Source organism: Phaseolus vulgaris, chromosome 8, assembly GCF_000499845.2.
Source record: "Phaseolus vulgaris cultivar G19833 chromosome 8, P. vulgaris v2.0, whole genome shotgun sequence".
Classification (NCBI taxonomy): Eukaryota; Viridiplantae; Streptophyta; class Magnoliopsida; order Fabales; family Fabaceae; genus Phaseolus; species Phaseolus vulgaris.
The window spans coordinates 6,648,826-6,664,482 of NC_023752.2; the positions used below are offsets into that span (position 1 = coordinate 6,648,826).

At 40.1% G+C, this 15,657-nt stretch overlaps 1 protein-coding gene across 1 annotated transcript; it reads left to right on the forward strand.

Annotated features, from left to right (window-relative positions):
• The first annotated feature begins 1,377 nt into the window (after positions 1-1,377).
• LOC137823657 (uncharacterized) lies at positions 1,378-1,968 on the forward strand. Its single transcript, XM_068628876.1, has one exon. It carries the CDS (start codon positions 1,378-1,380, stop codon positions 1,966-1,968), a length of 591 nt encoding a protein of 196 aa, XP_068484977.1.
• Positions 1,969-15,657: the final 13,689 nt, after the last annotated feature.

Genomic DNA, 15,657 nt, shown 5'->3' on the forward strand with positions numbered 1-15,657 from the left:
TCTCAGAACATTTGATTTTGCTCAAAGTCTCAGAACATTTGATTTTTCTCTATATCACAATGGGGTGTAACCTTGTGGTTGTGTATATGGGTTGGATTATCCCTGAAGTAACCTTTTAATTTAATTTATTCATTGCTGATTAAAAAAAAAACGTAAGAGTTGTTAATTAGAGATGTTTAAAATAATAAAGGTAGTTGATGATGTGCAATTATTGAACCCATTTATGAATCAAAAAGTAAAAAAAAAAAAACTAATAGTTGATGAAATATATCCAAGGTCGATCTAAATAAGTGAATGATATTGTTTCAGAAGAGATAAGAAGAAAAACAAAAGTGTATGAGATATTTTACCTCACTAGTTCACTGCTGCACGTGGTTTGTAGTTCACTAGGGGAGTGCAGTTGGTTCATCCAAGCACTGGAGCTCATAGCATCTTCAGAGGTGTCATGTCAGCTACGCCATTAACAAAACTCTGTAGCAGAAGCCTGCAACTTTGTGTGTGTATATATATATATATATATATATGTGTGTGTGTGTGTGTGTGTGTGTGTGTGTGTGTGTGTGTGTGTGTGTGTGTGTGTGTGTGTGTGTGTGTGTGTGTGTGTGTGTGTGTGTGTGTGTGTGTGTGTGTGTGTGTGTGTGTGTGTGTGTGTGTGTGTGTGTGTGTGAAGGGAGAGTTTTCTTCTTTTTTTTTCTTATCAGCAAACTAAATTCAATAAGAAAGAGAAGGTAGAATAGAAGGGGTTGGTTATGTAGGTTTGATGACTAAGTTGGATGTTTTTTTTTATCAACAATGAATTAATATAATTTAAAAAAAATACTTTAGAGATGTTCTAACTCTTATACATAAAAAAAAAGTCCTAGTTAAGCATTCAACAATCAGAGAGCAAAGTTAAGTGACACGCCACTTAACTCAAAAAACTTAAACTAGTTAAAGATATTCAGTCCCAAAAACTGAATCTACTTAAAACCAGCACAACCAAAAACCTGATGGCGAAAGGAAGCTGCTGGAGAAAACATGCTAACAGCTAGGTGTGACCAGCACAGCATAACCATCAAAAGCAAAGACTAAAAAATGCCCGAATCCTGCTGCATTTGCTTCCTGCATCACTACATACCACCACGCATCTACCAAACATTGTGAGCAGCTTTACCATTGAAAGAAGCATATGCCTCAAACCAAAAAATAAAAGCAAGTGCAGTGTTTTTATAGCAGAACCAGCATATCAACAATGATAAAGTTTGGAGATGGAAGTTAGGTTGGAGACGAGTTAGATTTGAATGGGAATTGGAGCTGGAAGCAAGCTTGTATGAATGTATAGTAAGGGCTAATGTAAATAAAGATTCGAATGATATCCGAGTGTGGGGATCAGAGGAAATGGAGTCCTACTCAGTGAATTTAGCATATAAAAGCCTAGCTCAGGGAACTAGTGATACATATCATGCTGCTTTTGCTTATATTTGGAATGCTAAAGCGTTTCCCAGCGTTTTGACGACAGCCTGGAGGGTTCTTGTTAATAGGATTCCCACAAGGGAGGGTTTGAGTAGAAGAGGAATCCAGTTGAATTCAATAGCATGTGTGTTATGTCAAATTAAGGAAGAGTCCTGCCAGCATTTATTCATTGAATGCTTATATGCAAAGCAGGTTTGGTCCTTATGTCTTAAATGGTTAGGTATCCTGTTTGTTCAACACAATGACTTAAAGGACCATTTTGTGAGCTTTCATATAGCTCAAGCTAGTAGTAAGCAAAATCTGGTCCTGAAAGGAGTTTGGGCTGCTATTGTGAGGTGTATTTGGGACCAGAGAAACACAATTCTGTTTAAGCAAGGAGTGGTAGATGTTGAAGAGATTTTCCAGATGGCCCAGCTTAAGTCATGGCTGTGGATGAAACATCGGGCTTATTTCCACACTTATTCTTTTGTGGATTGGCTTCTCAACCCGTCTAGCTGTATTGTAAGTATCAAGTAAGTGGGTGCATGGGTGTTACCCTGCTGTTGTTTTAAGTATGTATGGGTGGATCTGTTATGGGTTGAGAACGGATGAGTGTGGATGGAGGTGTTCCTATTGTCCCAGTTACTGCACCGCGGAATTAAAAGGGATGTGTTTATCTTTGCAGGTTTTAAGTCTGGAACAGTATGTGGTGGTTCCCATTCATTTTTGTCCTGCTACGGGAAAGGGAGTTTCTTTATAATCTTTTTTCCAGTGGTGGAGCTAAGTATCATGAAGTTAGTCTAACATGTGTCTCGGAGGTTCAGCTCTGCTGAATGAGTTTAGTAGTTCAGGAAGCAGGGGTAGGGATGTTACAAGGGCTTATATTTTGCTAAAGATATTGTCTTTGTGCTGATCCAAACCCCTAAGAGTTGGGGGCAGGAGCCGAAGTATTATGCAGTACAAAGGTAGTGCTACCCGACAAATAATATTGAATAAATAAAGCGGAATAATAAAAGAGATAAAGAGGAAAAAACACACCCGAAAATTGTTAACGGAGTTCGACCTGTTTAGCCTAATCTCCGAGCACAGCAAAAACAACTCACTTTTATTATTATGAGAGAATATATTACAAATTGGGATATATAACAATGAAGGAGGAGAGTTTAATTTATAACCCTCAAACCTCCTCCCAAACAATGAACTCACCGATGTGGGACTTGGGATTAAGCCAAAATCAACAAATCTCCACCTTGGCTTAATTTCAAGTTCCACCTAACACAAATCTTCTCAAAACATAACAAAACAAACTTTGCAGTGCTTCAAATTTGCGCCTCCGGGCGCCAACTTCAAATGTGCAAAATATTAACCAAGTCTAAACAATGTTCAAACTTGGCCCTTGTAACCACCTTGCCTTGTAGCGAACATCTTCTTTATTAGAAAATTCTTCTTTCTTTGCAAATACCCATTTGCACCCAATTGCCTTCTTACCTTTTGGTAATTGTGCCAGCTTCCACGTCTTGTTCTTCTTCAAAGACTGCATCTCCTCTTCCATCGCACCTGCCCAATTACCACTCTCTGAACTCATAATGGCTTCTGGGTAAGTGGATGGAATGTCATCAACAACTGGAAGTGCATAGGCAACCATATCCATGAAACGAGAAGGCTTCTGAATATCTCGTCTCTGTCTTCTAACTGCAATTGGCGCTGATTGCTGTTGAGATTCTTGGGTAGGAACCTCTTCCTCATCTGACTCTTCTTCTGCCATAGCAGAGTCACTTGTGGTATTTCGTGTTGGGATCACCACTTTCGGCTCAAACTCCACCTGCTTCCGGGCACACTCCACCTGTTGCGGAGTACTATCAGCTCCTTCTGGATTTACCTTCTTTAACATGGCAGATTCATCAAAGGTAACATCCCTGCTGATAATCGTCTTCTTTGCCTCTAGACACCACAAACGGTATCCCTTCACTCCAGGACTAAAGCCCATGAAAAGAGCCTTCTTTGCCCGTGGATCCAACTTTGATTCAATCACATGATAATATGCAATAGAACCAAAAACATGCAAAGAATCATAATCAGTTGCAGGTTTTCCAGACCATACCTCTAACGGGGTTTTGCCATCTATAGCAGATGATGGCAAACGATTGACGAGATGTTGAGCGTATGTCACAGCCTCAGCCCAAAACTTTCTGCCTAACTCAGCATTAGACAACATACAACGAACTTTCTCCACAAGTATCTTGTTCATACGCTCTGACACCCCATTCTGCTGTGGTGTTTTTCTAATAGTGAAGTGCCGAATTATGCCACAATCTTGGCATACCTTCAGGAACGGATCACTCTTGTATTCTCCTCCATTGTCTGTTCGGAGAACCTTAATCTTCCTTCCTGTCTGGTTTTCAACTTCATCTTTCCACTTAAGGAAAATTTCAAGCACATCATTTTTGTTCTTCATAGTAAATGATCCTGCCTGTTGACCGGGACGCAAGAACCTTGCCTCGTCAAACCTGAATCGACTTCTGCGCCGTGTTAGCCTCCGTCCTTCACCGCGATTCACCTCAAGAACCTGCAAAAGACAGAACGGCGCCGCTGCGGCCGATCACGCTCCGACGCCCAAGTCAGCGACTGAACCACCAAATACTAAGAGAAAACTCAAGAACTCTAAGGAACCGTGCAAAAATTCTCTCTCAGCGTACTCAAGACTCGCAAGCGTAAAGAAACAATCTAAACGTGCGTACCTCAGAAGTTCGTTAGAATCTCTTATATACCTGTGCACTTTCTCTCTCCCGACAGTTACACCTCTGGACACGTGGCTCGCATCCAGCTGTACACGTGTCACCATCTGGAGCATCCTTGACTTGGGCGCCACTTCTTACTCTTCAAGCTTTTGGCTAAGTTACTTATGCATGACACAACTCAGTGCATAGCTGCCTTGGAGCGTGATCTCTTCTGAGTGGCGAGTTCGGGTGCCTTCGTACACACCTTCCCTGTGGTCTCGCCGGCCGCCTTCATGATCTACTTTACTTGCTTCACCGTGTATGTTCAGGTAAGCTGTCTCCCGACCTCATCCTCTGGTTAGCTAGGAAACGACTATCTGGCTTCATCTTCGGCGATGTCCTTGTTTCGGCGATCTCTGGCCACCATGTGGTCACGGGTTCGCATCTGGCGACTTCATCTCAAACCCGGTGACCGCCGGTTTAGGTATGCCAGAGACCGGGCACGCCAACTTAATAACTGGCGACCACACGAGCCCCCCGACCTCCTTCCCTTCTGCCAGCCATGGGCCCTGCTCAACACGCCTACATAATAGCTCGATGCCACGTCATCACTTCCGACTACCAGGACGGTACGATAAACACCCAAACTCTCCTGGAAAAATCATCCACAAAAGTGAAAAAATAATGCCTACCTCCGATTGACGGAGTCTTGGCAGGTCCCCACACATCTGAATGCACATAATCCAGAATACCCTTGGTATTGTGAATTGCAGTGCCAAACTTCACTCTTCGTTGTTTTCCCAGAACACAATGCTCACAAAATTCAAGTTTGCAAGCCTTCGTACCTTTCAACAATCCCTGCTTGGTAAAAATTTGCAAGGATTTCTCTCCAGCATGTCCCAACCTCATATGCCACAACTTCGTTGCCTCAGCATCCTTCTTAGAGCTAGAAGTTGCTGCCGCTACTGTCCCCACCACTGTACTACCTTGATAGTAATACAAATTGTTCTTCATCACGCCTTTCAACATCACCAGTGCTCCTGAAGTTGCTTTAAGAATTCCATCTCGCATCGTCACGACTAGGCCTTTAGATTCTAAAGCCCCCAATGAGATGAGATTCTTCTTCAACTTTGGCACGTAACGTACATCCCGCAAAATTCTGGTGGATCCATCATGATTCCGCAGCTTGATTGAACCTATCCCAACTGTCTTACATGGATTATCATTACCCATGTAAACAACCCCGCCATCAAGTTCTTGAAATTCAAAGAACCAATCCCGAATGGGACACATATGATAGGTACAACCTGAATCCAATATCCACTCATCTAGATACAATGATGCTGAAAGCGAGACAATTAAAGAGATATCTGATTCCACATCACTTTTGCATTCTGCAACATTTGCATCTTGCAGAACCTTCTCTTTCTTCTGCAGTTTTGGACAGTCTTTCTTCCAGTGTCCTTTCTCATGACAGAAAGCACATTCATCTTTGGCAACGGCTCGACCTTTAGATTTAGACATCCCTCTTCTCTCCTTTGTTTGGCTTTGCTGACGACCTCTTGCTACCAATGCTTCTTCTGATGTCGTTGATTTGGTTTTCATCTTATCCTGCTTTCTCAATTCATGACTATATAAAGCAGAACAAACAACATCTAATGACACATTCTCCTTCCCGTGAAGGAGCGTAGTCTCCAAATGTTCAAATTCATCAGGAAGAGATGATAACAACATCAAAGCCAAATCCTCATCCTCAAACTTCACATCTAAATTCAACAGGTCTGCTACTAATTGATTAAACATAGTGATGTGTGCATTCATAGTAGTACCTTGTTGGTAGTCAAATCAGAACAACCTTTTCTTCATCAGGAGCTTGTTCTGACCACTCTTCTTCAAAAACTTGTCCTCCAATGCCTTCCACAGTTTGTGTGCAGAAGTCTCGTTTTTTACAGCGTACTTCTGCTCTCTGGACAGGCAGGATCGAATAGTTCCGCATGCTAACCGGTTGATGATACTCCAGTCTTTCTCCTCTACCTCTTTTGGTTTCTCTCCTTCAATAGCAATATCAAGACCCTGCTGAAAAAGAGAGTCCAAGACCTCTCCTTGCCACATGCCAAAATGTCCAGTGCCATCAAATATTTCCACCGCCAATTTCAAAGTGGACACCGGGAACCTCGATCATGATGACGAGGAGCCCGACACTCTGGATACATTCTTCGCTTCTTCTTCTTCTTGATTTTCCATTACAAACTCAAAATATAATATTCAATATTACAAATAATTTCAAACAACCCAAGGCGAACCTTCGGCTCTTGATACCACTTGTTGGGAAAAACGGGTAATTTTCCCACTAAAACAAAACCCTAACAGAGCTACCCGACAAATAATATTGAAAAAATAAAGCGGAATAATAAAAGAGATAAAGAGGAAAAAACACACCCGAAAATTGTTAACGGAGTTCGGCCTGTTTAGCCTAATCTCCGAGCACAGCAAAAGCAACTCACTTTTATTATTATGAGAGAAGATATTACAAATTGAGATATATAACAGTGAAGGAGGAGAGTTTAATTTATAACCCTCAAACCTCCTCCCAAACAATGAACTCACCGATGTGGGACTTGGGATTAAGCCAAAATCAACAATATTGTCTCTGTGCTGATCCAAACCCCTAAGAGTTGGGGGCAGGAGCCGAAGTATTATGCAGTACAAAGGTAGTGCTTGTCTTGCTTAATTAAGAATATATATCAGGCGTGTGCATAATTGGTGGTGCTTTATTGATACTGGAAGAGAGGATACCTTGGATGGAAGTATTGAACATAGTGGTGGGATGCTATGGAGGTAGGTCCAACATAAGGTGAAGCATAGGAGAGGGGTTTAGAAGAGTGGATGTTTCCAACAACACATCATTGTGTAATTCGGTGTGCAGATGCTGACTTGCTTAACTCTCTGATGTTTGGTACTCTGGAATTGGCTGTGGTGTCCTGCCTAATCTACTTTATCTAGATTTTAAGCTATTGTTACTGTGCTTTTCTGATTGCTAATGGTTCCGAGCGTAAAATTTAGTTTCGGTGTGCAGATGCTGTCTTGCTTAACACTTTGCTGTTTGGTATTCTGGTTTTGGCTGTGGTGCCCTTCTTAATTTACTTCATTCAGTTTGAAGCCATTTCTAGTGTGCTTTTCTGAGTGCTAGCGGTTCCGAGTAGTTCAAGGCATGTGCTGGAGTTTTTTTCTGCTGTTATTAGTAGTCTGTAGGATGGTTTTCTGCCTCATTCAGCTAGTTTTGTGAACCCTGTAGTTGGTCTATGGTGGTTAAGAACTAAAGACTTACGTTGTATGGTGTTCTTGACTGTTGTATACGGGTTGGGACACCCCTGAAGTGTTCCATTTTATAATTTATTTATTTTTTGCTGATAAAAAAAAAGTTCATAGAAGAGCTATTGCAAAATCACAAGACATGATGACCTGCATTAATAGCAAACTAACTCCAAAAAAATCATCAAAGCAGCAACATTGCAAGCAACTCCATGTGATAGCCACGGTTGTTGATCACACTTACTTGGACCAGCAGAACCATGCACAACCAAAATCTCACCAAGCTAAGGAGTACCTACCAGCATCGGGATAGTAACTACCAGCACAACCAAGCCAAGGGGAACCTGCCTGTCGCCTATACCTTCACCCCTCCTTACAATGGCAGACCCACGCTCTGATAAAACAAGCCTCTAGGCTTCCTCAACAACACCACCTGAAGAATCAAACAAACTCCACTCTCCATGCCTGTAATCGAGCATCTACCACAAATCCAGGGATTGCCTCTTGACAGCAGAGAGTGCTTCATCTATAACTCTTAACACATAGCTCAGGGTTTAAGATCCAATCTGAGAATGAGAAGTTGAAATTGTGTACTCTGTTTTTCAACCAAAGCCAAGAGTTGAGTTGTGCCTGGTGAAAGATCTCTTCCGCATCAAGCTTCCCCTGCTTGAAAATTAACAGGTTTCTTTGTTCCCATATTCCTCTCACGGTTGTCACCCACAAACCTTTCCACACAAGGTTTTGCTTTGTGTTCAAGTGTACCAGGTGAAAGTTTTCAAAGTGAACCTTCAAGTCCTTATGTTGGACAAACAAAATCCCCATCCACCTTAGACACAAAAACCACACCTGTTGTGCTACTATGCATTCCAAAAAAGGTGGTGAGAGGTTTCTACCGAACCTTGGCATAATGCGCATCCCAAGGGTCTAACTAACACTCCTCTTCTACTCAAACTACTACGAGTTGGCATTTTGTCCAACAAGACCCTCCATGCAGTGGTCAGAGCATTGGGAAGTGCTTTGACCTGCCACAACTGTTTGAAGAAGCCCTCAGGCCAAATTGGCGCGTGGTTTTCCAAGTACTTGTATGCAGACTTAACCGTAAACTCACCAGAAGGATCCCCACCCCATTCAAGGACATGCTATTCCTCCCTATTAAGAGAACTCATGGATGTACTCCTAAGTAGTTCAAGTTCTTGTGTAGTTTCCCATTCAAACATTTCCCTCCTCCACCTTAATCTCCAGCACCACACTGATTCTTCCCAACTTCCTACCTCACCCACCGTCAAGCCCTGATCCAGAGACAGAGAGAAAAGTCTAGGATACTGGGATAAGAGGTTATTCCTTCCAACCCACGTGTCCTCCCAAAATCTTGCTTTATTTCCATATCCAACCTTCCAACACAGCGTTTTTTGGACCCACCCTACTTCATAGTCTTCCCCACTAACCTTTGACAAATCTCTCCACCACCAAGATTGGAATTTCTGGTGGATCTGCCTTTGCCCAAAGTCCACACCATATTTAGAAACTAGGATATCCTTCAATTTTCCTTCTTCATTATTTGCTAACCTCCATTTCTATTTTGCCAGTAGAGCGTAGTTAAATTTTCTTATGTCTTTGATCCCCAGACCACCTTCCTCCATAGGTTTACAGACATTTTCCCAACTAACCCAAGAAATGGGTCTTTTATCTCTAGCCCAACCCCAAAGAAACCTCCTCTGGATACTAGCAATGCGATTATACACTGAAACTGGAGCTTTGAAGAAAGATAAGTAAAAGAGAGGCACAACGGTTATAACTAACTTGATTAAACAAATTCTTCCTGCCATAGACAAGAACCTCCCTTTCCACACACTCAATTTAGCATTAATCTTAGACACAATTGGTTCCCAGAACTGCTTCTTCCTTGGATTACCCCTCACCTCCAAACCCAAGTATTTAAACGGTACCTCATGAGCATGCAATTCAATGAAGTTGGGTGTTTGAAGCATAAGAAGAGGCAAAAAGGAGAGTGAGTGCATGATGAGAGTGGTGATAGAGTTTGATTGAGGTGTTAACGTTGAGGATGAATCTGGGAGGAAAAATGAAGGAGAATGGATGTAGCTGTGTGTGGATCTGATGCAGTAAACAGAGAAAAGGAAATAATGTGCAGTGACATGTGTTTGTGTTCTGAAATTCTAAAGGGAGAAAAGAAGGAATATCCATAAAAAAAAAAATGTGTTTATGCAACTCTATCTCTGCTGTCATTAAAAAATCTTCTGAGAAAGAGAGAACGGTTCAACTTCATGCAAGGTCTCCATTATTTTTTTGTCTTATTTTTTATCTATTTCTTTTATTTTTATGTGTTTGTGTTTTTATTATCATATATTGTTCTCATTGCAAATCTAAAACTTTATATTCCTCATGGAAATAATTTGAATTAAAAATCCTACTGACCATGAATAGAATAGATTATTCTTTTTCTTTCATTTAAATCATTTTTTTAAAACAAATCATTATTTATGCATCTTTATTTTATTTTTATCAATCTTTTATTTATATTTCTTTCACAAAATCTATGTTTAAACAAATCCAAATAAAAAATTACTAAATAACATATTTATTCAAAACAAAAAAGATATTTTTATCTATTTTTTATTCATACATGTTTGATGAAATACTTTTTAAACAATCTAATCATAAAAAAGACTAAACAGAAAATTCAAAACAATAAAGAAAAATGAGTAAACAGCAATTTCTAAATTTATAGCTAAAATTACAGTCATACTATGAACAAGTTCAAAGTCAAAAAATTAAAATTATCAATCCACTTTAGAAAAAAAATACAAAATATAGAAAAATGTATCAATTTTCTCAAAATAAAACACAAAAAAAATATGTTTTCATTGCTCCTCTTCTTGTGAAAAATCTGTTACATTAGTTTGCATTTATGAATCAGAGACCTGAAATTTAAATACAAAACACAATTAGAAACAGTAAAATTTCATTTGACAATATTATAACTTCAATTCAAATTTACTTCAGGTTATGCTTATAAAACTCCAAGTCATGGGATAATTAGCCTTATAGTTTTGCAAGAAAAAAATAGTTCATAATAAACCTCAAATAAAGGAATATTAATTTCGGGTGGTCTCATTAAATAGTGGAGATTTATGCCATCACAAAAAGATATAATTTTTTTATTTAAGATTGAAAGAAATATACACTACAAGAAAATCATAAAAAAGAAATCAATTTTAGAGACAAAAATAATTAGTTGCTATAGTGACTAAATTAAGCGGTGCTCTCTTTTCAGGTTATGAGAGGCTTCTCGAAAGGTTGTAATGCATCTTTTATAGCTCTCATTCCTAAGGTTAGCGATCCCACAAGTATAGACCAATATAGACCCATATCTCTAGTGGGTGCATTGTATAAAATCATCACCAAGGTTTTGTCTGGTCGGATTAAGAAGGTCTTACCCTCAGTCAGTCGACTTTCCTCGGGGATAGAGGGATGCTAGACAGTGTTCTTGTGGCCAATGAAGTAATTCAGGAGCTTCGGAGGCATGGGAGGAGTGGATTATGTTTGAAAGTGGACTTTGAAAAAACATATGACTCAGTTCTGTGAAAATTCTTATATGATATGCTACAAAGATTGGGTTTTCACATCATATGGATTAAGTGGATTAAGGGATGCGTGGAGACTACTTCGGTCTGTGTTGGTCAACGGAAGCCCTACTGAAGAGTTCTATCCTATGAGAGGGTTGAGGCAGAGAGACCCTTTAGCTCCTTTCCTTTTTCTTCTTGTGGCCGAAGGTTTTTCTGGGCTAGATAGGCAAGCTATCAAGTCTAACATGCTCACAGGGGTGAAGGTGAGAGGGGATGAGGTCGATTCTTGTTTGCTCTGGTTTGCTAATGATACTGTGTTTAAGTGTGAAGACTCGTTCTCAAACGTGTTCACTTTGAAAGCTATCCTAAGGTGTTTCGAGTTGGCTTCCAGGTTGAAGATTAATTTTCATAAGTCAATGTTGGCAGGAGTAAATGTGGTAAGGAATAACCTTGAGTGCTATTCAAAATGTCTCAACTGCAATCTTATGATGATACCGTTCAAATACATGGGGATTGAAGTGGGTGCCAATCTGAGAAAGAAGGAGTTTTGGGAGCCAATTGTTAATAAGCTTTCTGCGAGGCTCAGTGCTTGGAAGGGGAGATTTTTATCTTTGGCTGAGAGAATTTGCTTAATCAAGTTGGTACTCATAGCCTTACCCATGTTCTATCTCTCGTTCTATAGAGCGCCAGAGTCGATTTACAACAGACTCATTTGTATCCAAAGGAGGTTCCTCTGGGGGTGGGGAAAGGAGAATAGACCTCATGGGTCAGTTGGGATAATGTCTGCAAACCTTTGGAGGAAGGAGGGTTAGGTATTAAGGACATTAGCAATTTCAATAGAGCTCTTATGGCCAAATGGAAATGGTGGATGGTGAGTGAAGAACGAGGGAAGTGGAAGGATATTCTGACTTTCAAATATGGAGCAAAATCAAGTCGGCATCAAAGTGTGTGTTGAGGATGATGTAGAAGTTGGAAAAAGTCAAATTCTGGGAGGATGTTTGGGTAGACAATAATGAGCTCTCATCTTGGTATCCAAGGTTATATTCTATTTAATTGGATAAGGGACTGTCAGTGGGTGAGGTTGGAGAGTGGGAAGAATCAGTGTGGAAATGGCGGCCTAGGTGGAGGCATGCCAGATTTGAGTGGGAGTCCATACAGGAGGAAGAAATGGTAAGGTTGATATCCACAGGTTCTCTTAGCAGGGAGGTACAGGATGTTCAAAAGTGGGGAGGTGATGTCAGTGGCGAGTTTACTGTGGATTCAGCTAACAAATGCTTAGCTTCATTTTCTGGTGAGGTCCATTCAGACATTTTCAAACTTTTATGACAGGCAAAAGCATTCCCTAATGCTATGATGACTGCTTGGCGAGTATTGTTAGACAGGCTACTTACAATGAGCAGCTTAATCAGGAGAGAGGTGAGGGTCAGTTCGCCTTTGTGTCTGCTATGTGAAGAAATGGAAAAGAACGCTCAACATCTGTTCTTGGAATGCGTAGTAGCTCAACGTGTATGGTCTCTATGTTTCAGGTGGATAGGTATCCTGACCGTCCAACAAAAGGATTTGAGTTGCCACTTTGAGAATTTCTATTTAGCGCACTTATGGGAACAAAGAAATCATGTAGTCTTTAGGCAAGGAGTTCTTCACGCGGAAGAGATTTTTCAAATGGCACAACTTAGATCTTGGATGTGGTTGAAATACAGGTTACGTCCTTTCATGTGTTCCTTCTCGGATTGGCATCTCAACCCCAATCTTTGCATCAAAAGCTATGTGTAAAGAGGGAGAGGGTGATCAGTAGCGAGAGATGGGGCTTCTAACTCTGGAAGTGACAGTCACGACTGAAGCGACCACAAGAGTTAGATGGTTTTTGGTGATGGGTTACTTGATGGTGCCCTTGGTTCAGTTAGATCTGGTCTTGAATATCTGATCTGATCTCCGTGCGAGGGCTGGCATTGGAAGCTAGGAGGGTGGGTATGGGATGGGGTTTTGGAGGTGGTTTGTATTTGCTTACACTAAGTAGGTGGCTTTTGTAGGTGTTGAGTGCTTAGGGCCTTCCAGTTGGTAAATGCTGTTGGTGGTAACAGCGGTTTGTTTTGGTTATGTACGCAGACAGCATAAGCTGGGTTCTGAAGCTGAACTGCCTCCCAGGTTTGTGTGAAGTGGAGGTTATGTTTGGTGTGTGGTAGTAGGGTGGTGTTGCCGGAGGTAGTGTGAGTTTAATAGGGTTGGAAAGAAGCTGAATATGGGTTTGCAACAGGGTTTTATTGTCGCAGACGGCTTGAAATGGAGTGGTGTTGTGTGCGTGGTGTTTTGATTCTCTTGTGCAGGGGAAGTGGCCATTTCTTCAGGAGCTGGTCCAGCAATTAGCGCATGCGCCCGGGAAAGATAAGTAATGGTTTCCTGGGTTGTTCTCTGAGTGTGGTGTTGCTGCTATATCCTTTTGGCTGCTAGTAAGGTCAATGATCCCACAGAAGGAAGGAGCTTTGGGAGGGTTTATGCTTGCTTTCCTGTGCTGGTAGCAGTTGGGTTGAGGGTGGTGTCAGTTCTTGAATTTTGGTTGCTCCTTGGTGCACTTGATTCACGAAAACAGGGCTTTGGTAGTAGTTGACACTACCGTTTGGAAGTTGTCACTGCTTTGGTGATCATCCTTTAGTTGCTGGTTTGGTGCTGCTTAAGGAAAAGCATCAGTCTAATTTCAGTAGCTGATGCTAAGCAGGTTCTACACCTTAGTAGTAGGTGTCTTATCTGGTTTGTTTTTTGGTGCTGTTGAGACTTTGGCTTGGCTTCTTTTTTTTGTTTTTTTTTTGTGCTTTTCAACGAAAGAAGATTTGTGGGATTTCTATACTGGATATCCTGAAGTATTTTTTTTTAATTTAATTTATTTATTATTGACAAAAAGAAATAAATAATTTTAAAGACTAAAAAAAATTTTAATTTCTAAATTAGTTTCTATTATAATTAGTTTTTAAATTAATTTCTATTATTTTATGATTTTCTTGCACGTGACTGAAACTAGTAGTTTCCTAAATTTCATAAATTAGTAATTGCTCAAAAAATTGGTAGAAATTCAGCATCAAGGTCTATTTGAAGGGATTAAGTTTTGAATTTGGGTAATAAGTTCCTTACCTCTTTGTGGAACAACCTATCGATAATGTTGTTGAGATCATCATCGTTGATCAAACTAGGATTATTCTGGAAGTTTACATGGAGAATCATTGGTGCTTTTGCAACTCCTATAGAAAATTTGTCCATCTTGGGGCATTCAGCTATCTTCACTTCTTTCAGACACGAGAACTGCAAAGTAGCTTTTCCCAAAATAAAACCCTTCTAGCTTTGGTAAGGAATCCAACCTTAATGTTGTGAGCTGTCCAAATATGATCTCATCATCATTATCTTCTTTCTTTGCTATCTCTTTTAATGATTTACAGTTCATTACAATCAGGGACTCAAGTTGCACCAAACTTTTGGCAGTTGAAAATTTGAATAAATACTTCATCTTTTTACACAACTTCACACACAATTGTTTCAGACTGATGAATGATACTGAATTCGGAACTAAATTTTGTAACCGAGGGCACCTTTTAAGGTTTAATATTTCAAGCTTTTCAGAATATGGCAGGTGCTCTAACCCTAAAGACTTTAGCTTTTCAAGATTGGCTAGGGTTAAAATTTTCAGTGTGGTAGGTATTCTCTCCTTAACTTGGTGTTCTTGGAATATCTCCTTGATTCCAAGGCGTCTAACAACTAGATGTTCTAAATTGTGCACCTTGTGGAGGAAATCAAAAGGCAAAGTATCTTCCTCACTGTCATCATCCTCACTGTCATCATCCTCAAAGCATAGCTCAAGATAGTTTAATTTGCCGAGGAGGTCTTCTGGCAAATCTTTATAACTCAATAACTTAATGTTTTCCTCATTGAGTGTCAATTTCTTCAGTTTGGGAACAACCTAACGAGGTCAACATATTCAAAAGTAAATGTGGAGTTGATGGAAGAAAATAAGGGAAAAAAAAATAGAACTCAACTGGTAGTACTTTGTCACCTTTTTAACAGAGAACAAAGGTTGTTGAAGCTGTCTAATTGTATATGGAGAACTAACTTCACTATCTGTTGAATCTGAAGATCTGACTTCACTATCTGTTGAATCTGAAGAACTAACTTCACTCTCTGTTGTATCTGGAGAACTAACTTCATTCTCTGTTGTATCTGGAGAATGAACTTCACTATCTGTTGTATCTGAATAACTATCTTCACTATCTGTTATATCTGAAGAACTATCTGTTGTATCTGGATAACTAACCTTACTCTTTGTAATTTCTTCTGTGTCACTATCAAGAAATTCAAATGTGAATAGTTTCAACTTTGGACAATAGGACACGTTTAAGCTTTCCAATATGGGGCATTTCAGATGGTGTTTTCCAGGATAAAAGCAACTTAGCTGTGGCAGCTTATAAAGAACCAACGATGACAAACAAGGGAATTCAAACCTTGCAGTTGCTTCCTCTTCCTTTCTTACGATTGATACCAACTCGGCACAGTTCCGTATAACAAGTGTCCCAAGCTTTATAAGATTTTTGGCAAGGGATGAATGGAATAGTGTTTCCAAGTCTCTGCAATCA

What these genes read in the sequence shown, in the direction of transcription:
- LOC137823657 (XM_068628876.1), top strand. Translation starts at nt 1,378, where the DNA reads ATGGAGTCCTACTCAGTGAATTTAGCATATAAAAGCCTAGCTCAGGGA.